Source organism: Salmo trutta, chromosome 22, assembly GCF_901001165.1.
Source record: "Salmo trutta chromosome 22, fSalTru1.1, whole genome shotgun sequence".
NCBI classification, from domain to species: domain Eukaryota; kingdom Metazoa; phylum Chordata; class Actinopteri; order Salmoniformes; family Salmonidae; genus Salmo; species Salmo trutta.
Window position 1 is genome coordinate 44,236,641 of NC_042978.1, and position 25,248 is coordinate 44,261,888.

Sequence of the window (25,248 nt, forward strand, 5' to 3'; positions counted from 1 at the left end):
CTCCCTTCCCATCTCCCTCTCTCTCTCTCCCTTCCCATCTCCCCCTCTCTCCCTTCCCATCTCCCTCTCTCTCTCTCTCCCTTCCCATCTCCCTCTCTCTCTCTCCCTTCCCATCTCCCCCTCTCTCCCTTCCCATCTCCCTCTCTCTCCCTTCCTTCCCATCTCCCTCTCTCTCTCTCCCTTCCTTCCCATCTCCCTCTCTCCCCCTTCCTTCCCATCTCCCTCTCTCCCCCTTCCCATCTCCCTCTTCCCATCTCCCCCTCTCTCCCTTCCCATCTCCCCCTCTCTCCCTTCCCATCTCCCTCTCTCTCCCTTCCCATCTCCCCCTCTCTCCCTTCCCATCTCCCCCTCTCTCCCTTCTCATCTCCCTCTCTCCCCCTTCCTTCCCATCTCTCTCTCTCTCCCTTCCCATCTCCCTCTCTCTCTCTCTCTCCCTTCCCATCTCCCTCTCTCTCTCTCCCTTCCCATCTCCCTCTCTCCCTTCCCATCTCCCCCTCTCTCCCTTCCCATCTCCCTCTCTCTCTCTCCCTTCCCATCTCCCTCTCTCTCCCTCCCTTCCCATCTCCCTCTCTCTCCCTTCCTTCCCATCTCCCTCTCTCTCTCTCCCTTCCTTCCCATCTCCCTCTCTCCCCCTTCCCATCTCCCTCTTCCCATCTCCCCCTCTCTCCCTTCCCATCTCCCCCTCTCTCCCTTCCCATCTCCCCTCTCTCCCTTCCCATCTCCCTCTCTCTCTCCCTTCCCATCTCCCTCTCTCTCTCCCTTCCCATCTCCCTCTCTCTCTCCCTTCCCATCTCCCTCTCTCTCTCTCCCTTCCCATCTCCCTCTCTCTCTCTCCCTTCCCATCTCCCTCTCTCTCTCTCCCTTCCCATCTCCCTCTCTCTCTCTCCCTTCCCATCTCCCTCTCTCTCTCTCCCTTCCCATCTCCCTCTCTCTCTCTCCCTTCCCATCTCCCTCTCTCTCTCTCCCTTCCCATCTCCCTCTCTCTCTCTCTCCCTTCCTCCCTCTCCTCTCCCTCTCCCTCTCTCTCTCTCCCTTCCCATCTCCCTCTCTCTCTCTCCCTTCCTATCTCCCTCTCTCTCTCCCCCTTCCCATCTCCCTCTCTCCCCCTTCCCATCTCCCTCTCTCCCCCTTCCCATCTCCCTCTCTCCCCCTTCCCATCTCCCTCTCTCCCCCTTCCCATCTCCCTCTCTCCCCCTTCCCATCTCCCTCTCTCCCCCTTCCCATCTCCCTCTCTCCCCCTTCCCCTCTCCCTCTCTCCCCCTTCCCATCTCCCTCTTTCCTGAATGGGGTGATAGAGGGTGATATGGGGGCTGGGTGGTGGAGAATCATGGGGTAGCGCACACACTCACACAACAGGCAATCAAGCAGCAGTCTGTAGGTTGGCCATCTATAACCACAGATAGATAGTTCTACATTACATTTTATGCAATGTCTGTGCACAGCCAAGAGATGGCGCCGGAATGGATGGCTGCCATTTTACGGGCCCCTAAACAATTGTGCTATTTTGCGTGTTTTTTCACATTTTTTGAAAGTTATTTTGTACATAATGTTGCTGCTACCATCTCCTATGACCGAAAAGAGCTTTCCTGTATCAGAACAGCGAACAGTTACTCACCAGAACAGTTACTCACCTCGAAATGGACGAAGAGTTTTTATTTAACCTGTTGTGGTATAGGGGGCAGTATTTTCACGGCCGGATAAAAAACGTACCCGATTTAATCTGGTTACTACTCCTGCCCAGAAACTAGAATATGCACATAATTAGTAGATTTGGATAGAAAACACTCTAAAGTTTCTAAAACTGTTTGAATGGTGTCTGAGTATAACAGAACTCATATGGCAGGCCAAAACCTGAGAAGATTCCATACAGGAAGTGCCCTGTCTGACAATTTGTTGTCCTTCTGTTGCATCTCTATCGAAAATACAGCATCTTTGCTGTAACGTGACACTTTCTAAGGCTTCCATTGGCTCTCTAAAGCCGCCAGAAAGTGGAATGGGGTGTCTGCTGTCTCTGGGCAAAGTACAGCAGCTCTGTTTGTGAGTGGTCAGCCTGGGAACAGTGACACTGAGATGCGCTTTCATGAGAATTCTCAATTTTTATCTTTCAGCTTTTGAATGAATACAATGTTGCCCGGTTGGAATATTATCGCTATTTTACGAGAAAAGTAGCATAAAAATTGATTTTAAACAGCGTTTGACATGCTTCTAAGTACGGTAATGGAATATTTCGATTTTTTTTGTCACGAAATGCGCTCGCGCGTCACCGTTTGGATAGTTACCTGAACGCATGAACAAAACGGCGGTGTTTGGATATAACTATGGATTATTTGGAACCAAAACAACATGTTGTTGAAGTAGAAGTCCTGGGAGTGCATTCTGACGAAGAACAGCAAAGGTAATCCAATTTTTGTAATAGTAATTCTGAGTTTAGGTTGTCCCAAACTTGGTGGGTGTCAAATTAGCTAGCCGTGATGGCCAAGCTATGTACTCAGAATATTGCAAAATGTGCTTTCGCCGAAAAGCTATTTTAAAATCGGACATAGCGATTGCATAAAGGAGTTCTGTGTCTATAATTCTTAAAATAATTGTTATGTATTTTGTGAACGTTTATCGTGAGTAATGTAGTAAATTCACCGGAAGTTTTCGGTGGGTATGCTAGAACATAACATGCTAATGTAAAAAGCTGTTTTTTGATATAAATATGAACTTGATTGAACAAAACATGCATGTATTGTATAACATAATGTCCTAGGAGTGTCATCTGATGAAGATCATCAAAGGCTAGTGCTGCATTTAGCTGTGGTTTGGGTTTATGTGACATATATGCTTGCTTGGAAAATGGCTGTGTGATTATTTGTGTCTATGTACTCTCCGAACATAATCTAATGTTTTGCTTTCGCTGTAAAGCCTTTTGGAAATCGGACAACGTGGTTTGATTCAGGAGAAGTGTATCTATAAAATGGTGTAAAATAGTCCTATGTTTGAGAACTTTGAATTATGACATTTTGTGGTTTTAAATTTGGCGCTCTGATTTGTCACTGGCTGTTGAATAGTGTGGGACGATTTCGTCCCACCTCCCCTAGAGAGGTTAATGAGTCCGACGCGAAGGATATACTGTTTCTCTGAGACCAGGCCCAAATCCCTGTCATTTGAGGGAAGAAAAGACAGGGTGCGGAGATCAGGGTGCTTTGTGAGAATACGTCGGCGAGTGGGTAACCGCCTCTACCATCTGTTGTGTTGGCCAACTTGAGAATAAACTGGCAATCACTGGAGAATAAACTGGATGAGCTCCGTTCGAGACTATTCTACCAATGGGACATTAAAACTGTAATATCGTATGTTTCACCGAGTCGTGGCTGAACGACAACACAGATAATATACAGTTGGCTGTGTTTTCCATGCATCGGCAGGACAGTACAGCTACGTCCAGTAAGATGAGGGGTGGTGGTGTGTGTCTATTGGTCAATAACTGCTGGTACTCGATGTCTAATATTAAGGTAGTCTCAAGGTATTTCTCGCCTGAGGTAGAGTACCTGATGATAAACTGTAGACCCCACTATCTATCAAGAGAGTTTCCATTTATATTTTTTGTAGCTGTCTATTTACCACCACAAACCGATGCTGGTACTAAGACTGCACTCAACGAGCTGTATAAGGCCTTAAGCAAACAAGAAAATGCACATCCAGAAGTGGCCAAGGACTTAAACGCAGGCAAACTTAAATCCGTTTTACCTCATTTCTACCAGCATGTTAAATGTGCAACAAGAGGGAAAAAAACTCTAGACCACCTTCACTCCACACACAGAGACGCGTACAAAGCTCTCCCCCGCCCTCCATTTGGCAAATCTGACCATAATTATATCCTCCTGATTCCTGCTTACAAGCAAAAACTAAAGCAGGATGTACCAGTGACTCACTCAATACGGAAGTGGTCAGATGTTGCAAATGCTACAGGACCGTTTTGCTAGCACAGAACGGAATATGTTCCGGGATTCATCCATTGGCATTGAGGAGTACACCACATCAGTCACCGGCTTCATCAATAAGTGCATCGATGACATCGTTCCCACAGTGAGTACATATCCCAACCAGAAGCCATGGATTACAACATCTGCACCGAGCTAAAGGCTAGAGCTGACGCTTTTAAGGAGAGGGACACAGGAGAGGGACACTAGGCAGGAGGTCAGAGACGTGGCAGTGTGGTGCCAGGACAACAACCTCTCCCTCAATGTGAGCAAGACAAAGGAGATGATAGTGGACTACAAGAAAAGGAGGACCGAGCATGGCCCCATTCTCATCGACGAGGCTGTAGTGGAGCAGGTTGAGAGCTTCAAGTTCCTTGGTGTCCAAATCCCCAACAATCTATCATAGTCTAAACACACCAAGACAGTCGTGAAGAGGGCATGACAAAACCTTTTCCCCCTCAGGAGACTGAAATGATTTGGCATTGGTCCCCAGATGCTCAAAAGGTTCTACAGCTGCACCATCGAGAGCATCCTGACTGGTTGCATCACCGCCTGGTATGGCAACTGCTCGGCATCCGAACATAAGGCTTTACAGAGGGTAGTGGGTACTGCCCAAGTACATCACTGGGGCCAAGCTTCCTGCCATCCAGGACCTATATACTAGGTGATGTCAGAGGAAGGCCCAAAAAATGGTCAAAGACTCAGTCATAGACTGTTTCTCTGCTACCGCACGACAAGCGGTACCTGAGCGCCAAGTCTAGGACCAAAAGCCTCCTTAACAGCTTCTACCCCCAAGCCATAAGACTGCTGAACAATTAATCAAATGGCCACCCGGACTATTTACATTGACCCCCCCATTGTTTTTACACTGATTCAACTCACTGTTTATTATCTATGCAGTCACTTTACCCCTACCTACATGTACAAATGACCTGGACTAACCTGTACCACTACTGGTACCCCCTGTTTTGTTCTTTTGTGTTACTATTTATTTCATTTTTTACTTTAGTTTATTTAGTAAATATTTTCTTAACTCTTTCTTGAACTTCATTTTTGGTTAAGGTATGTAAGCATTTCACAAATACCTGTTGTATTTGGCGCATGTGACAAATACAATTTGATTTGAAAACGCATGCACAACTACAACTGAAGGAAATATGACACTAAATATGTCATTCAGGTTCAGCCCCAATGTCAGTTCTTACCTAGAGGCTTTTAACAGAATCTAAATCACTTACAAGTTGCAGTCCCATTGGTTTGGGAATGAGGCCTGCAGCTTTCTTTTAATGTGTATAGAGGGATCTATACTACTGATTCCAGGGTCAACGAGTGACATTTGGGGGTGAGAAATGGGAGAGAAGGTGAAAGAGTATAAAGTGAGAGTTGGAGAAGTACCTCTTCAGAGTAGTGGTCGGATGGAAGTGGAGGGTAGTCACACTGCTCAATCTTCTTACACAGAGAGTACAGGTTCATCTTATCACCGTAGAACGGGCTCTGGAGAGCTGCCATCTGAGGGAGGGAAGAAGTGAGACATTTAGTTACGGATCCAGGCTGTATCACATCCGGCCGTGATTGGGAGTCCTATAGGGCGGCGCACAATTGGCCCAGCGTCGTCCGGGTTTGGCCGGGGTAGGCCGTCATTGTAAATATTAATTTGTTCTTAACTGGCTTGCCTAGTTAAATAAAGGTTAAATGAAAAAAATTAAATGAAAAAAATTACACACAATGATGTACCCAATTCTCTGGAAGACAAAGAAAACACTTCATCTGAATTTGGCCTCCTCGATGTACACTGTACAAAAAAATTATGAACACCTGCACTTTCCATGGCATACTGACCTTGTGAATCCAGGTGAAAAGTATGATTCCTTATTGATGTCAATAAGGGATCTACACTTCAATCAGTGTATCTGAAGGGGAGGAGGCAAGTTAAAGAAGGATATTTAAGCCTTGAGACAATTGAGACATGGATTGTGTATGTGTGCCATTCAGAGGGTGAATGGGCAAGACAAAAGATTTAAGTGCCTTTGAACGGGGTATGGTAGTAGATAACAGGCGCACCGGTTAAAGTGTGTCAAGAACTGAAAAGTTGCTGGGTTTTTCACTCAACAGTTTCCCGTGTGTCTCAAGAATGATCCACCACCCAAAGGACATCCAGCCAACTTGACACAACTGTGGGAAGCATTGGAGTAAACATGGGCCAGCATCCCTGTGGAACGCTTTCGCCACCTTGTAGAGTCCATGACCTGACGAATTGAGGCTGTTCTGTGGGGAAAATATTAGGAAGGTGTTCCTAATGTTTTGTACACTCAGTGTATGTGTGACCATTGGACTGAAGTCTGTGTACGTGTGAGATAGAGAATGGTTGGATTTCAAATCAACTGAACCAAAAAATGGAATCCCAGAAAGTTTATTTTTGCTTGTTTGTTTCCCTCCAGTTGACTGGTTTTCTCCTGCTCTGTTTCTCTATTAAAACTAAGAGGAGAAAGGAGGGAGGAGAGAGAGAGAAAAGGGGGGATATCTCAGTTAGGTGGAACAGAGAGGCCCCTTCTCTGAAAAAGGAAGGCAGGCGAGCGTAGCAACAGAGAAGAGGAAGAGTGGAGGAGAAAGGAAGGAGGGGGAGTGGGTAAAGGAGGATATAGGGAGAGTGGAGAAAGGCGGGAGGAAGGGGAGAGTAGGTAGAGGAGTGAGAGGCAGACATTAGCTGAAGCAGCCATCGTGACTGGTGTCACTTTTCTTCCAGATGTTCCATTATCTCTCCCCTTTTCTCTCTCTCTTCTCTCTCTTCCTCACACCATCTTTATCATTTACCAGCGCTTAATCAAGCAACCAAGGGGTTGCCTAGCAACGAGGGGAGGATAGGAAAGGAGACGCATTGCTTCCATCGAAGCAGTTATTCAACCCCTCTCTCCATCCGTCCATCTAACAGGGGGTGTTGGACATGGTTAAGACAGGCTCTGTCACATCAGCCAATAAGAAGTAAGGATGATGGTGCTAGAATATCTCCCCTCGACATCCCCCCCCACTGCATCATCACTTACACACACTATTGTAGCACACTGTGTGTGTGGCAGGGGGAGAGGTAGGGTTCTGGCATGTATTCCTTGGAGAGAGGGAGGGAGAAAAGAAAGAGAGGGGGACAGGGAGGGAGAGAGAGAGGAAGACATGGAGGGAGAGAGAGAGAGACCGGGAGGGAGTCAGAGAGAGAGAGGGGGGAGAAAGAGATGGTAGGGGTAGGCAGACAGCAGCTGTGGCCAGTAAAGGGTTGTACCATTGTATTTTCATGCATCTTCTGCTTTTGACAGAAGAAAAATGTCAACTGTCCTGTTTGTATTGGGGAGTTTCTGCACTATTCATCTGGTTCATTAGGGTCTGTTACTACTGGCCCCTGACAGCTGCCGGCCCTGCACACACACAGGGCCCCCCCACTCTCTCAGACTCACTGCAGGCTGGGCGTCATGGCGATGCGCGAGATGACTGACTCACTCTATGACCTCTAGGACCTGTGTGTGGGCTCATTGGTATTCCAGGGTTTGTTGCCGCACACGCACGCCTGCTGTCTGAGGGACTGCTGGTGGCATGCGCACACACCTCACTTTTTTCTCTTGCTGGTTGTCTGCCTCCTCCTCGCCCATCTAGCACGGTCGCTGTGCAGTGTGTGTGTTCTTCTCTACAGTTCAGTCTGTGAGTTAGCATGAGGCCCTGGCCATTTTAAGGAGGACGTATGTTAGGTCTAGGTTCTTCTCACTCTTAATGAATATCTCTCTCTCACCCCCCCCCCCCAAGGGGCTTTATTGACATGGGAAACATTTGTTTACATTGCCAAAGCAAGTGAAATGGATAAACAAAAGTGAAATAAACAAAAAAAGAGTGAACAATAAATATTACAGTCACAAGTTCCATCAAGGACAATAAGTTTTATAGCTGATTGAAGTATTTTTTAGCCAGATCCTAATTGGAATGTGAAATTGTATGTTCCTTTTGATGGCATAGAAGGCCCTTCTTGCCTTGTCTCTAAGATCGTTGACAGCGTTGTGGAAGTTACCTGTGGCGCTGACGTTTAGGCAGAGCTATGTATAGTTTTTTTGTGTGCTCTAGGACAACGGTGTCTAGATGGAATTTGTATTTGTGGTCCTGGCAACTGGACCTTTCTTGGAACACCATTATTTTTTACTGTCAGGGCCCAGGTCTGACAGAGTCTGTGCAGAGGATCTAGGTGCTGCTATAGGTTCTCCTTGGTTGGGGACAGAAGCACCAGATCATCAGCTGATGAATTAGTTGATATGTATATTGAAGAGGGTGGGGCTTAAGCTGCATCCCTGTCTCACCCCACAGCCTTGCGGAAAGAAATGTGTGTTTTTTGCACACTTGTTGTTTATGTACATGGATTTTATAATGTCGTATGTTTTTCCACCCAACACCACCCTCATGCCAAATTGAGTCGAAGGCTTTTTTGAAATCAACAACGCATGAGAAGACTTTGCCTTTGTTTTGGTTTTTCTGTTTGTCAATTAGGGTGTGCAGGGTGAATATGTGGTCTGTCTTATGGTAATTTGGTATAAAGCCAATTTCACATTTGCTCAGTACATTGTTTTCACTGAGGAAATGTACAAGTCTGCTGTTATAAGATGGCGCCGGAGAGCAAAGCTGACGTTTTATGTATTCCTAACCAATTGTGTTTTTTTGTTTGTTTCTTTGCGTTGTTTGTAACTTATATTGTACACAATGTTGCTGCTAAACTACCAACGGGACATTCAAAACTTATGACCGAAAATAACTTCTGGACATCTGAACTGCGATTACTCACCACGGACTGGCAGAATTATTTTTTTCCTTTAATGAGCCCGATGTGAATGATGTACTGCTGTCCTGGGAACAGGCCCAGATCCCCGTGATTTGCGTGAAGAGATGGCAGAGAAAAAGGGGCCAGAGGCTGCCTTCTGAGAATTCGTAGGCGATCGAATAAACCCCCACTTCCTTCCATTCTGCAAGCAAACGTGCAATCTTTGGAAAATAAAATCGATGACCAACGCAGAAGATTAAACTACCAACAGGACATTCAAAACTGTAATATCTTATGCTTCACGGAGTCGTGGCTGAACGACGACATTATCAACATACAGCTGGCTGGTTATACACTGTATCAGCAGGACAGAACAGTGGCGTCTGGTAAGACAAGGGGCAGCGGACTATGTATTCTTGCAAATAACAGCTGGTGCACGATATCTAAGGAAGTCTCAAGGTTTTGCTCACCTGAGGTAGAGTATCTCATGATAAGCTGTAGACCACACTATCTACCTAGAGAGTTTTCATCTGTATTTTTTGCAGCTGTCTACATACCACCACAGACTGACGATGGTACTAAGACCACACTGAAAGAGCTGTATTCCGCCAAAAGCAAACATGAAAATGCTCAGACTATACAAGGAACAACCACCCACAAACACAAGAGAAAACTAACCCACTTAAATATGGCCTCCAATTAGAGGCAACGACAACCAGCTGACTCTAATTGGAGATCGTTCCAAAACCCCAACAAAGAAATAGAAAAACTAGATAAACACATAGAAATAGAAAACATAGAACATCAACCAAAACCCCCGAAACACACTAAACAAACACCCCCTGCCACGCCCTGACCAAACTACAATAACAAACAGCCCCTTTTACTGGTCAGGACGTGACAGTATGGCATGTTTTTGTGTCTGAGCGCCGTACTCAGATTATTGCTTTTTCGGTAAAGCTTTTTTGAAATCTGACACCGCGGTTGCATTAAGGAAAAGTTTTTCTAAAGTTACATGTATAACACTTGTATTTTCATGAACATTTATTATGAGTATTTCTGTAAATTGATGTGGCTCTCTGCAAAATCACCAGATGTTTTTGGAGGCAAAAGATTACTGAACATAACGCGCCAATGTAAACTGAGATTTTTGGATATAAATATGAACTTTATCGAACAAAACATACATGTATTGTGTAACATGAAGTCCTATGAGTGTCATCTGATGAAGATCATCAAAGGTTAGTGATTAATTTTCCCTCTATTTTTGCTTTTTGTGACTCCTCTCTTTGGCTGGAAAATGGCTGTGTTTTTGTGTGTTTTGGCACTGACCTAACAATTATATGTTTTGCCATAAAACCTTTTTGAAATCAGACACTGTGGCTGGATAAACAAGAAGTAAAGCTTTAAAATGGTGTATAATACTTGTATGTTTGAGGAATTTTAATTTTGAGATTTTTGTTGTTTTGAATTTGCCGCCCTGCACTTTCACTGGATCCCGCTAACGGGATCAAGCCATAACAGGTTTTAAACTGCATTATTGGTTAGGGGCTCATAAGTAAGCATTTCATTGTAAGGTCTACACCTGTTGTATTCGGCGCCTATCACTAATAAAATTTTATGATAAGGCAGAGGATTATCCCAAGGTTGCTGTTGACGCATATCCCACGTTAGTTATTGGGGTCAAATTTGTCTCCACTTTTGTGGATTGGGGTCATCAGTCCTTGGTTCCAAATATTGGGGAAGATGTCAGAGCTGAGGATGATGTTAAAGAGTTTAAGTATAGCCAACTGGAATTTGTAGTCTGTATGTTTTAGCATTTCATGTAGGATACCATCAACACCACATGCCTTTTTGGGTTAGAGGGTTTATATTTTGTCCTGTAGTTCATTTAATGTAATTGGAGATACCAGTGGGTTCTGGTAGTCTTTAATAACTGATTCTAAAAATGTTTTTGCTGTTTGTTCTTTGTTATAGAGCCAAGAAGATTGGAGAAGTGGTTTATCCACACATCTCCGTTTTGGATAGATAACTCTTCGTGTTGTTGTTTGTATAGAGAATTCCAATTTCCCCAGAAGTGGTTAGATTCTAGCGATTCTTCAATGACATTGAGCTGATTTCTGACGTGCCGTTTCCGTTGTGTATTTCTGTATTGTTTTAGTGATTCACCAGTGAAGGCTTAGGCTCAGGTTCTGGGTCTCTATGTTTTTGGTTGGATAGGTTTTTCAATTTCTTAAGTTTTTGCATTCTTCATCAAACTATTTGTCATTGCTGTTAATTTTCTTAGGTTGTCTGCTTGAAATTTTTAGATTTGGTAGGGAGCTGAAAGGTCAAATACACTGTTAAGATTTTCTACTGCCAAGTTTACACCTTCACTATTACAGTGAAATATTTTGTCCAGGAAGTTGTCTATAAGGGATTGAATTTGTTGTTTCCTAATTGTTTTTTGGTAAGTTTACACACTACTTTCCTTCCATCTATAACACGTCTTTTAATATTGTGCAGTTCCTTTGACTTTGATGCCTAATGAGTATTGCTCTCCCAACTGTTGTATAGAACAGCCTTTCAGATGGAATCAGCCTCCCCTGTTGTATAGAACAGCCTTTCAGATGGAATCAGCCTCCCCTGTTGTATAGAACAGCCTTTCAGATGGAATCAGCCTCCCCTGTTGTATAGAACAGCCTTTCAGATGGAATCAGCCTCCCCTGTTGTATAGAACAGCCTTTCAGATGGAATCAGCCTCCCCTGTTGTATAGAACAGCCTTTCAGATGGAATCAGCCTCCCCTGTTGTATAGAACAGCCTTTCAGATGGAATCAGCCTCCCAACTGTTGTATAGAACAGCCTTTCAGATGGAATCAGCCTCCCCTGTTGTATAGAACAGCCTTTCAGATGGAATCAGCCTCCCCTGTTGTATAGAACAGCCTTTCAGATGGAATCAGCCTCCCAACTGTTGTATAGAACAGCCTTTCAGATGGAATCAGCCTCCCCTGTTGTATAGAACAGCCTTTCAGATGGAATCAGCCTCCCCTGTTGTATAGAACAGCCTTTCAGATGGAATCAGCCTCCCCTGTTGTATAGAACAGCCTTTCAGATGAAATCAGCCTCCCCTGTTGTATAGAACAGCCTTTCAGATGGAATCAGCCTCCCCTGTTGTATAGAACAGCCTTTCAGATGGAATCAGCCTCCCAACTGTTGTATAGAACAGCCTTTCAGATGGAATCAGCCTCCCCTGTTGTATAGAACAGCCTTTCAGATGGAATCAGCCTCCCAACTGTTGTATAGAACAGCCTTTCAGATGGAATCAGCCATCCCCCTTTCTTTCTTCAGTCTTAGAGCATGCCAAATTATGAGGGAAAACAAAGTTAGACCCTGTTTTATGTCTGTTAATGTGATATAATGTGCTGTATTAATTCATGCCGACCTAAGAGAGAGAATGAGTGTGTAGGCACACACAAATTAATTCACTAAGCTATCACATTAAACTATGACAGTAGGGCCAGCAGTAGGGAGAGAAGACACCAAGGTAATGCTCAGTGGATAACACTGGCATACTATGTGACACATTTTTAATTAGATGTTAAAAGTGTGAAATGAACTAAAAATGTAAGCGTTTTCACAGCAGAGATCCAGTATACACATGCCTTTAAGGACGCATAGTCCATACATGATGCATAGCTACAACAGGGACACAGATAGATCTCTTAACAATATTTAGCATGTTCTCATGTTTTGTTATAAGATCAAACATCCAGGGGCATAAAGCTATATACTGTAGGGGTATAAAGCTATTTAGGGGTATAAAGCTATACATGGTTATAAAGCTATGTTATAAAGCTATTGAGGGGAATAAAGCTATATAGGGGTATAAAACGACATAGGGGTATAAAGCGACATAGGGGTATAACGCTACACAGGGGTATAACGCTACATATGGGGTATAACGCTACACACGGGTATAACGCTACATATGGGGTATAACGCTACACATGGGGTAGAACGCTACATATGGGGTATAACGCTACACACGGGTATAACGCTACACATGGGGTATAACGCTACACATTGGGTATAACGCTACACATGGGGAATAACGCTACATATGGGGAATAACGCTACACATGGGGTATAACGCTACACATGGGGTATAACGCTACACATGGGGTATAACGCTACACATGGGGTATAACGCTACACATGGGGTATAACGCTACACATGGGGTATAACGCTACACATGGGGTATAACGCTACACATGGGTATAACGCTACACATGGGGTATAACGCTACACATGGGGTATAACGCTACACATGGGGTATAACGCTACACATGGGGTATAACGCTACACATGGGGTATAACGCTACATATGGGGTATAACGCTACACACGGGTATAACGCTACATATGGTGTATAACGCTACACATGGGGTATAACGCTACATATGGGGTATAACGCTACACATGGGGTATAACGCTACACATTGGGTATAACGCTACACATGGGGAATAACGCTACACATGGGGAATAACGCTACACATGGGGTATAATGCTACACATGGGGTATAACGCTACACATGGGGTATAACGCTACACATGGGGTATAACGCTACACATGGGGTATAACGCTACACATGGGGTATAACGCTACACATGGGGTATAACGCTACACATGGGGTATAACGCTACACATGGGTATAACGCTACACATGGGGTATAACGCTACACATGGGGTATAACGCTACATATGGGGTATAACGCTACATATGGGGTATAACGCTACATATGGGGTATAACGCTACACACGGGTATAACGCTACATATGGTGTATAACGCTACATATGGGGTATAACGCTACATATGGGGTATAACGCTACACACGGGTATAACGCTACACATGGGGTATAACGCTACACATGGGGTTTAACGTAACATATGGGGTTTGACGCTACACATGGGGTAGAAAGCTATGTAGGGGTAAAAAGCTACAGTCCCCTCTGTAATTATTGGGAGAGTGGATACATGTGGTCTGCGGTTGTGATGCCAGTTGGACGTGCTGCCAAATTCTCTAAAATAACATTGGAGGCGGCTTATGGTAGAGAAATTCACATTTAATTCTCTGGCAACAGCTCTGGTGGACATTCCTGCAGTCAGCATGCCAATTGCACACTCCCTCAAAACTTGAGACATTTGTGGCATTGTGTTGTGTGACTAAACTGCACATTTTAGAGTGGCCTTTTATTGTTCCCAGCACAAAGTGCACCTGTGTAATGATCATGCTGTTTAACCTGTTGGAGATAGGGGGCAGTATTTGCACGGCCGGATAAAAAACGTACCCGATTTAATCTGGTTACTACTCCTGCCCAGTAACTAGAATATGCATATAATTTGTAGATTTGGATAGAAAACACTCGAAAGTTTCTAAAACTGTTTGAATGGTGTCTGTGAGTAAAACAGAACTCATATGGCAGTCAAAACCCTGAGACAAATCCTAACAGGAAATCTGATGTGTGGAATCACTTCAAACCTTTGCCATTAAAACACACAGGGACTTATTAATAATTTAGCACTTCCTAAGGCTTCCACTAGATGTCGACAGTCTTTACAAAGTGGTTTGAGTCTTCTATGGTAGAAACTGACCCAAAGAGAGGCTTGGGAAGTTGGTCACAGGGGGAGGGCCATTTACTACTATGACGCGGGCGCCCATGGCTACCCTCCCCTTTCGAAACGTTTAGTAAGACAATGCAATCATAGGCCTTGAATATTATTGAAGCTCTGGTTGAAAAAGGCCCTAAAGAACGAACGTAAATATATATTTTTTGCACATTCGTGACGACAAGTCCCGCGCGCTTCAGTACATTATGAGTAGCCTTTGGAACGCGCTAACAAGAAGGAGCTATTGGGACATAAATTATTAAATTTTTCGAACAAAACTACATTTGTTGTGGACCTGGGATTCCTGGAAGTGCCTTCTGATGAAGATAATCAAAGGTAAGGGAATATTTACGATAGTATTTTTGATTTTAGATGGTTCCAAGATGGCGCTAACATGTATCGCCTAGCCTATTTTTCTGAGCATACCACGTCGTTTATTGCAAAGTGTGATTTCCCAGTAAAGTTATTTTTAAATCTGGCAATGCGGTTGCATTCACGAGATGTTAATCTATAATTCTTTGAATGACAATATTAAATTTTAACAATGTTTTCGAATAGTAATTTTGTAAATTGTAGCGCTGATTCACCGGAAGCATTTGAGGGAAAATATTTTCTGAACGTCACGCGCCGATGTAAAATGCTGTTTTTATATATAAATATGAACTTTATCGAACAAAAAATGCATGTATTGTGTAACATGATGTCCTAGGAGTGTCATCTGATGAAGATTGTCAAAAGTTAGTGCTGCATTTAGCTGTGTTTTGGGTATTTGTGATGCATCTAGTTGCTTTGAAAATGGCAGTGTGATTTTTTTTGGCAGGGTACTCTCCTGACATAATCTAATGTTTTGCTTTTGCTGTAAAGCCTTTTTGAAATCGGACAACGTGGTTCGATTCAGGAGAGGTGTATCTATAAAATGGTGTAAAATAGTAATATGTTTGAGAAATTGAAGTTATAGCATTTATGAGGTTTTGTATTTCGCGCGACACGATTCCACTGGCTGTTGACTAGGGTGGGACGTTTCTTGCCCAGACAGGTTAATCAGCTTCTTGATATGCATATCAAGCAGGAATGTCCACCAGAGCTGTTGCCAGATAATTAAAGTGAATTTCTCTACCATAAGCCACCTCCAATGTTATTTTAGAGAATTTGGCAGTACATCCAACCGGCCTCACAACCGCAGACCACGTGTAACCACACCAGCCCAGGACCTCCACATCTGTCTTCTTCACCTGCGTGTTCGTTTGAGACTAGCCACCCGGACAGCTGATGAAACTGAAGGTTTGTACAACCAAACAATATCTGCACAAACTGTCAGAAACCATCTCCGGGAACCTAATCTGGGTGCTCGTCGTCCTCACCAGGATCTTGACCTGACTGCAGTTAGGAGTGGCAAAGGAGAAATGTTCACTAACAGGGATGTAAAGAAATTTGTGCGCAAAATTTGAGAGAAAAAAATTACATTTCAGAAAAATTTCTGATAAAATCCAAACTTTTGAAGTATCGAGACAAAACAAGAAAAAAATGCTTCACAGTCCCAATAATTATGGAGGGCACTGTATATAAAGTCGAAGTCAGAAGTTTACATTCACTTAGGTTTTTCAACCACTCCACAAATGTATTGCTTACAAACTATAGTTTTGGCAAGTCGGTTAGGACATCTACTTTGTGCATATTTCCAACAATTGTTAATTTCATATTATTTCACTCATTCACTGTATCACAATTCCAGTGGGTCAGTAGTTTACATACACTAAATTGACTGTGCATTTAAAAAGCTTGGAAAATTTCAGAAAATGATGTCATTGGAGGTGTACCTGTGGATGTATTTCAAGGCCCTCCTTCAAACTCAGTGCCTCTTTGCTTGACATCATGGGAAAATCAAAAGAAATCAGCCAAGACCTCAGAAAAATAATTGTAGACCTCCACAAGTCTGGTTCATCCTTGGGAGCAATTTCCAAATGCTTGAAGGTACCACGTTCATCTGAACAAACAATAGTACGCAAGTATAAACACCATGGGACCACGCAGCCGTCATACCGTTCAGAAAGGAGATGCGTTCTGTCTCCTGGAGATGAACGTACTTTGATGCGAAAAGTGCAAATCAATCCCAGAACAACAGCAAAGGACCTTGTGAAGATGCTGGAGGAAACAGGTACAAAAGTATCTATATCCACAGTAAAACGAGTCCTATATCGACATAACCTGAAAGGCCGCTCAGCAAGGAAGAAGCCACTGCTCCAAAACCGCCATAAAAAAGACAGACTATGGTTTGCAACTGCACATGGGGACTAAGATCGTACTTTTTGGAGAAATGTCCTCTGGTCTGATGAAACAAAAATAGAACTGTTTGGCCATAATGATCATCGTTATGTTTGGAGGAAAAAGGGGGAGGCTTGCAAGCCGAAGAACACCATCCCAACCGTGAAGTATGAGGGTGGCAGCATCATGTTGTGGGGGTGCTTTGCTGCAGGAGGGACAGGTGCACTTCACAAAAGATGGCATCATGAGGGAGGAAAATTATGTGGATATATTGAAGCAATATCTCAAGACATCAGTCAGGAAGTTAAAGCTTGGTCGCAAATGGGTCTTCCAAATGGACAATGACCCCAAGCATACTTCCAAAGTTGTGGCAAAATGGCTTAAGGACAACAAAGTCAAGGTATTGGAGTGGCCATCACAAAGCCCTGACCTCAATCCTATAGAAAATGTGTGGGCAGAACTGAAAAAGCGTGTGCGAGCAAGGAGGCCTACAAACCTGACTCAGTTACACCAGCTCTGTCAGGAGGAATGGGCCAAAATTCACCCAACTTATTGTGGGGAGCTTGTGGAAGGGTACCCAAAACGTTTGACCTAAGTTAAACATTTTAAAGGCAATGCTACCAAATACTAATTGAGTGTATGTAAACTTCTGACCCACTGGGAATGTGAAGAATGAAATAAAAGCTGAAATAAATCATTCTGACATTTCACATTCTTAAAATAAAGTGGTGATCCTAACTGACCTAAGACAGGGAATTTTCACATGGATTAAATGTCAGGAATTGTGAAAAACTGAGTTTAACTGTATTTGGCTATGTTGTATGTAAACATCCGACTTCAACTGTACTGTAGTGTTATAAAGCAACATAGGGTTCAGGACATTGCAGCACTATTACTGTTATTAATACTTCACACACACACACAGGTCTGGGCCAGGGGTGCGGTAAGACCAACATATCAACCTACACATGTCCAACCTGCTGTTGCCGTGGCCTCCCGGATGCCGAGGGAGACCCACCCAGGCATCATCCCATCACCACGACACCAGAGGTGGGCCAGGTCAGGTGATGTAATGCGGAAGTAGAGACCACATCACACACACGCCTCAATCAAACAGAATAGGAGATGCAGCCAGGTATTGATGGGTGTGTCTCTCTCACCCATCTATTACCCCAAAATAAACACTAAAATATTAATGTTCTCTCAAACACAGTCCTAAAACACACACACCCACGTGTTGACCCTCACAAACATCCATACAGTCAACATCCATACAGTCAACATTCATACACTCAACATCCATACAGTCAACATCCATACAGCCAACATCCATACAGCCAACATCCATACAGCCAACATCCATACAGCCAACATCCATACAGTCAACATCCATACAGCCAACATCCATACAGCCAACATCCATACAGTCAACATCCATACAGCCAACATCCATACAGCCAACATCCATACAGCCAACATCCATACAGCCAACATCCATACAGCCAACATCCATACAGCCAACATCCATACAGTCAACATCCATACAGCCAACATCCATACAGCCAACATCCATACAGTCAACATCCATACAGTCAACATCCATACAGCCAACATCCATACAGTCAACATCCATACAGCCAACATCCATACAGCCAACATCCATACACTCAACATCCATACAGCCAACATCCATACAGCCAACATCCATACAGCCAACATCTATACTAGAGGTTGACCGATTAATCGGAATGGCCGATTAATTGGGCAGATTTCAAGTTTTCATAACAATCGGTAATCGGTATTTTTGCCCACCGATTTGCCGATTTATTTATTTTTTGTACACCTTTATTTAACTAGGCAAGTCAGATTAAGAACACATTCTTATTTATAATGACGGCCTAGAAACGGGGGTTAACTGCCTTGTTCAGGGGGGATTCGTTTTTGCAACCTTCGGTTACCAGTCCAACGCTCTAACCACCTGCCTTACATTGCACTCCACAAGGATTAACAGGCTGACTACCTGTTACGCGAGGGCAGCAAGAAGCAAAGGTAAGTTGCTAGCTAGCATTAGACTTATAAAAAACTATCAATCTTAACATAATCACTAGTTAACTACACATGGTTGATGATATTACTAGTTTATCTAACGTGTCCTGCGTTACATATAATCGATGCGGTACCTGTTAATTTTCATTGAATCACAGCCTACTTCGACAAACGGGTGTTGATTTAACAAGCGCATTTGCGAAAAAAAGTACTGTCGTTGCACCAATGTATCTAACCATAAACATCAATGCCTAACAGGAATATTTAGACGTAGTCACCCATTAGATAAAATACGGAACGGTTCCGTATGTCACTGAAAGAAAAAACATTTTGTTTTCGAGATGATAGTTTCCGGATTCGACCATATTAATGACCTAAGGCTCGTATTTCTGTGTGTTATTATATTATAATTAAGTCTATGATTTGATAGAGCAGTCTGACTGAGCGGTGGTAGGCACCAGCAGGCTCATTCATTCAAACAGCCCTTCGCTGTGCTTCAAGCATTGCGCTGTTTATGACTTCAACCTGGGTGAGTATAATTTGTGGAACGTTCCAACAGGAATCTATTCCAAAAACTTTGTAAATAACAAGGTTTCCAAAAAACAACGCATACAAAGTTGTATAGCGGCAGAATAAGATACCGGGTAGGGAGCGGTCTATTTCATTGCGTTTTTCACTCATCACGTTTATTCTCAAAAATGTCTGTCCTCACATGTCTGTTTGCCTATGGACAAACATTAAGAATAAGCTACGTGGTGAGTTGATGCCTATTCGGCAGCTAGTTAGCTAGGTTTGTATGCGTTGCTACTTTGTATCCGTTGTTGGTTGGCAACCTTTTACTTTACGTTTTTTGGAACAGATTCCTGTTGGAACGTTCCACAAATTATACCCACCCCTTCAAGTCTGTCAACTCCCAAGATTAGGCTGGTGTAACCGATGTGAAATGGCTAGCTAGTTAGCGGGGTGCGCGCTAATAGCATTTCAAACGTCACTCGCTCTGACACTTGGAGTAGTTGTTTCCCTTTGCATGGGTAACGCTGCTTCAAGGGTGGCTGTTGTCGATGTGTTCCTGGTTCGAGCCCAGGTAGGAGCGAGGAGAGGGACGGAAGCTATACTGTTACACTGGCAATACAAAAGTGCTTATAAGAACATCCAATAGTCAAAGGTATATGAAATACAAATCTTATAGAGAGAAATAGTCCTATAATAACTACAACCTAAAACATCTTACCTGGGAATATTGAAGACTCATGTTAAAAGGAACCACCAGCTTTCATATGTTCTCATGTTCTGAGCAAGGAACTTAAACGTTAGCTTTTTTACATGGCACATATTATCGGGTCCTCCAATAATCGGTATCGGCGTTGAAAAATCATATTCGGTCGACCTCTAATCCATACAGCCAACATCCATACAGCCAACATCCATACAGCCAACATCCATACAGTCAACATCCATACAGCCAACATCCATACAGCCAACATCCATACAGCCAACATCCATACAGCCAACATCCATACAGCCAACATCCAACCTCCAATGCACACACCTGTCAGACCTTCATATATACACACACTGAATAGTGTTTTCAGATCAATGGGAGCAGAGTGGGTCTGTGTGATGTTTGCTTAGAAAGGCCAGAAAATATCACACAAACAAACCACAGGCCAGCTACATACTCACACTCTCTCCCCCTCTACCTCTCTCTTCCCATCCTCTCTCTTCCCAACCTCTCTCTTCCCACCTCTCTCTTCCCATCCATCCTCTCTCTTCCCATCCATCCTCTCTCTTCCCATCCATCCTCTCTCTTCCCATCCATCCTCTCTCTTCCCATCCATCCTCTCTCTTCCCATCCATCCTCTCTCTTCCCATCCATCCTCTCTCTTCCCATCCATCCTCTCTCTTCCCATCCTCTCTCTTCTCCTCCACCTCTTTCCACATCCTCTCTCCCATCCTCCTCCTCTCCCCGTATCGCTATCGCTGCCTTTCTCTCCCCACCCCCCCTCTCCCTCTCTTCTCTCTCCATCCCATCTCGCTCTCCCCCATCTCTCTCTCTGCCTGGCTCAACCCATCCCCCATCTCTTTCGCTCTTCCTCTTTCCACCATCCTCTCACTCGCTCTCTCTCTCTCCCCACCCCCCCTCCATACACCCCTCTCTCGCAGCCTCTCTTCTCACCCCCCTCTCTCTCTCTCTCCAGTCTGATCTGTAAGGTGGAAGTGGTTCGTCTACAGAGTAATCTAACTGGTCAGTATCATATCCACCCAGTTGATCTGAACCATATGTCACTGGGAGGTCTCTGTTAGCTTCAAACACACTGCAGCTCTCCCATCCACCTTTACCTCACAAATCTGTCTGTGTGTGTACAGTATATGTGTATCATATACGTTACCTCGTAGAGCAGGCAGCCTAGCGACCAGATGTCAGATTTGAAGTTGTATCCGTTTTCATGTATTCTTTCTGGAGACATGTAGTAGGGGGTGCCCACTGGAACCGACGGAGAGAGAGACACACAGAGAGAGAGAGACACACAGGGAGAGAGAGACACACAGGGAGAGAGAGACACACAGGGAGAGAGAGACACACAGGGAGAGAGAGACACACAGGGAGAGAGAGACAGGGAGATACACAGGGAGAGAGAGACACACAGAGAGAGAGAGACACAGGGAGAGAGAGACACACAGGGAGAGAGAGACAGAGAGAGACACAGGGAGAGAGAGACACAGGGAGAGAGAGACACAGGGAGAGAGAGACACACAGAGAGAGAGAGAGACACACAGGGAGAGAGAGAGACACACAGGGAGAGAGAGACAGGGAGAGACACAGGGAGAGAGAGACACACAGAGAGAGAGAGACACACAGGGAGAGAGAGACAGGGAGAGAGACAGGGAGAGAGAGACACAGGGAGAGAGAGACACACAGAGAGAGAGAGAGAGACACAGGGAGAGACACAGGGAGAGAGAGAGAGAGAGACACAGGGAGAGACAGAGGTCACACACAATATGACGTTTGAAATGTCTTTATTCTTTCAGAACTTTTGTAAGTGTAATGTTTAGTGACCATTTTTTTTTTACCCCCTTTTCTCCGGCCAAACCCCCCCTAACCCGGACCACTGCACCACCCGGGAGACCCCTAGTGAACACTTTTATTGTTTATTTCACTTTTGTTTATTATCTACTTCACTTGATTTGTCAATGTTAACATATGTTTCCCATGCATATAAAGCCTTTAAATTGAAATTGAATTGAGAGAAAGTAAGAGAGAGAGAGAGAGAGAGAACAGAGAGAGAGAGAACAGAGAGAGAGAGAACAGAGAGAGAGAGAACAGAGAGGGAGAGAACAGAGAGAGAGAGAACAGAGAGAGAGAGAGAACAGAGAGAGAGAGAACAGAGAGAGAGAAAACAGAGAGAGAGCCATTAGCCTGTTCCACCACTAACCTAGCCGTTCCAGCACACCACATATGTCCCAACACACACAACCTGAGAGAGACAGACATCACACACAAACTACAAGTCCACTACATCACACCTCCAGTTCAGCTGTCATTACCATCCCTCATCCACTACATCACACCTCCAGTTCAGCTGTCATTACCATCCCTCATCCACTACATCACACCTCCAGTTCAGCTGTCATTATCATCCCTCATCCACTACATCACACCTCCAGTTCAGCTGTCATTACCATCCCTCATCCACTACATCACACCTCCAGTTCAGCTGTCATTACCATCCCTCATCCACTACATCACACCTCCAGTTCAGCTGTCATTACCATCCCTTATCCACTACATCACACCTCCAGTTCAGCTGTCATTACCATCCCTCATCCACTACATCACACCTCCAGTTCAGCTGTCATTACCATCCCTCATCCACTACATCACACCTCCAGTTCAGCTGTCATTACCATCCCTCATCCACTACATCACACCTCCAGTTCAGCTGTCATTATCATCCCTCATCCACTACATCACACCTCCAGTTCAGCTGTCATTATCATCCCTCATCCACTACATCACACCTCCAGTTCAGCTGTCATTATCATCCCTCATCCACTACATCACACCTCCAGTTCAGCTGTCATTACCATCCCTCATCCACTACATCACACCTCCAGTTCAGCTGTCATTACCATCCCTCATCCACTACATCACACCTCCAGTTCAGCTGTCATTATCATCCCTCATCCACTACATCACACCTCCAGTTCAGCTGTCATTATCATCCCTCATCCACTACATCACACCTCCAGTTCAGCTGTCATTATCATCCCTCATCCACTACATCACACCTCCAGTTCAGCTGTCATTACCATCCCTCATCCACTACATCACACCTCCAGTTCAGCTGTCATTATCATCCCTCATCCACTACATCACACCTCCAGTTCAGCTGTCATTACCATCCCTCATCCACTACATCACACCTCCAGTTCAGCTGTCATTACCATCCCTCATCATGATCAGAAACAGGTGTCTAACAGATATTCTACACTCTGGCTGTGGAATTCTAGAATCCCAATACCGTGCTGGCTGGCCCGGTACAGACCCCACAGTCAGACAGTACAATACCGTGCTGGCTGGCCCGGTACAGACCCCACAGTCAGACAGTACAATACCGTGCTGGCTGGCCCGGTACAGATCCCGCAGTCAGACAGTACAATACCGTGCTGGCTGGCCCGGTACAGACCCCGCAGTCAGACAGTACAATACCGTGCTGGCTGGCCCGGTACAGATCCCGCAGTCAGACAGTACAATACCGTGCTGGCTGGCCCGGTACAGACCCCTCAGTCAGACAGTACAATACCGTGCTGGCTGGCCCGGTACAGACCCCTCAGTCAGACAGTACAATACCGTGCTGGCTGGCCCGGTACAGACCCCGCAGTCAGACAGTACAATACCGTGCTGGCTGGCCCGGTACAGACCCCGCAGTCAGACAGTACAAGAGACCTTTGCCCAGAGCCGAGAGCAGGTGAGACCTTCGCCCAGAGCAGGTGAGACCTTCGCCCAGAGCAGGTGAGACCTTCGCCCAGAGCAGGTGAGACCTTCGCCCAGAGCAGGTGAGACCTTCGCCCAGAGCAGGTGAGACCTTCGCCCAGAGCAGGTGAGACCTTCGCCCAGAGCAGGCACCATCCGAAGCTGGCGACTAAACTTCACTCTTCATATTTTTGTCGTCTTCTTTAACTTTTATATTCTTTTTTTTTTAATCAACTACGACTCAGCTTTTAGCTGTGAACATGTCTAACTAATAATACAAACTAGATATGAATTACTTTGAATAAACCCATGACGTGGAATACTATAGTTTACAGTGTATGTATCTGTGCAGAAATAAAAGTGCCCTTTTTATAGGGGGATGTTTTTTAATTGGGATGTGAAAACATTTCTTATCTCTAAATGTCAGGTCTGCATAATAAAGTGTGCCCTCCAATTCTAAAAATAATCCTTCACTTCCAACATCAACTAGAGAGAGAGAGAAAGAGACAGGGAGTGAATGAGATGGAGAAAGTGAGCTGAGAAAGAGAGGCAAGGTCAGAGAGAGAGGGAGAGAGGCGGGGTCAGAGAGAGAGAGGCGGGGTCAGAGAGAGAGAGAGAGAGGCGGGGTCAGAGAGAGAGAGGCGGGGTCAGAGAGAGAGAGGCGAGGTCAGAGAGAGAGAGAGAGAGGCGGGGTCAGAGAGAGAGAGGCGAGGTCAGAGAGAGAGGGAGAGAGGCGGGGTCAGAGAGAGAGGGAGAGAGGCGGGGTCAGAGAGAGAGAGAGAGAGGCGGGGTCAGAGAGAGAGAGGCGAGGTCAGAGAGAGAGGCGGGGGCAGAGAGAGAGGCGGGGTCAGAGAGAGAGGCGGGGTCAGAGAGAGAGGGAGAGAGAGGCGGGGTCAGAGAGAGAGGCGGGGTCAGAGAGAGAGGGAGAGTGGCGGGGTCAGAGAGAGGCGGGGGCAGAGAGAGAGGCGGGGTCAGAGAGAGAGGCGGGGTCAGAGAGAGAGGGAGAGAGAGGCGAGGTCAGAGAGAGAGGGAGAGAGAGGCGGGGTCAGAAAGGGAGAGAGAGGCGAGGTCAGAGAGAGAGGCGGGGTCAGAGAGAGAGGCGGGGTCAGAGAGAGAGGCGGGGTCAGAGAGAGAGGCGGGGTCAGAGAGAGAGGCGGGGTCAGAGAGAGAGGCGGGGTCAGAGAGAGAGGGAGAGAGAGGCGGGGTCAGAGAGAGAGGGAGAGAGAGGCGGGGTCAGAGAGGGAGAGAGAGGCGAGGTCAGAGAGAGAGGCGGGGGCAGAGAGAGAGGGAGAGAGAGGCGGGGTCAGAGAGAGAGGGAGAGAGAGGCGGGGTCAGAGAGAGAGGGAGAGAGAGGCGGGGTCAGAGAGAAAGGGAGAGAGAGGCGGGGTCAGAAAGGGAGAGAGAGGCGAGGTCAGAGAGAGAGGCGGGGTCAGAGAGAGAGGGAGAGAGGCGGGGTCAGAGAGAAAGGGAGAGAGAGGCGGGTCAGAAAGGGAGAGAGGCGAGGTCAGAGAGAGGCGGGGTCAGAGAGAGAGGGGAGAGAGGCGGGGTCAGAGAGGGAGAGAGGC

The 25,248-nt window shown here is 45.3% G+C and overlaps 1 protein-coding gene across 1 annotated transcript in view; it reads right to left on the reverse strand.

The window, feature by feature from the left end:
- LOC115158780 (serine/threonine-protein kinase Nek7) overlaps positions 1-25,248 on the reverse strand; it is a gene marked incomplete in the record, with an annotated part of 122,537 nt that overhangs the window by 1,375 nt on the left and 95,914 nt on the right. Inside the window, 2 exon segments of the mRNA XM_029708088.1 lie at positions 5,361-5,474; positions 21,099-21,193. Coding sequence (XP_029563948.1) covers positions 5,361-5,474; positions 21,099-21,193 — 209 coding nt within the window.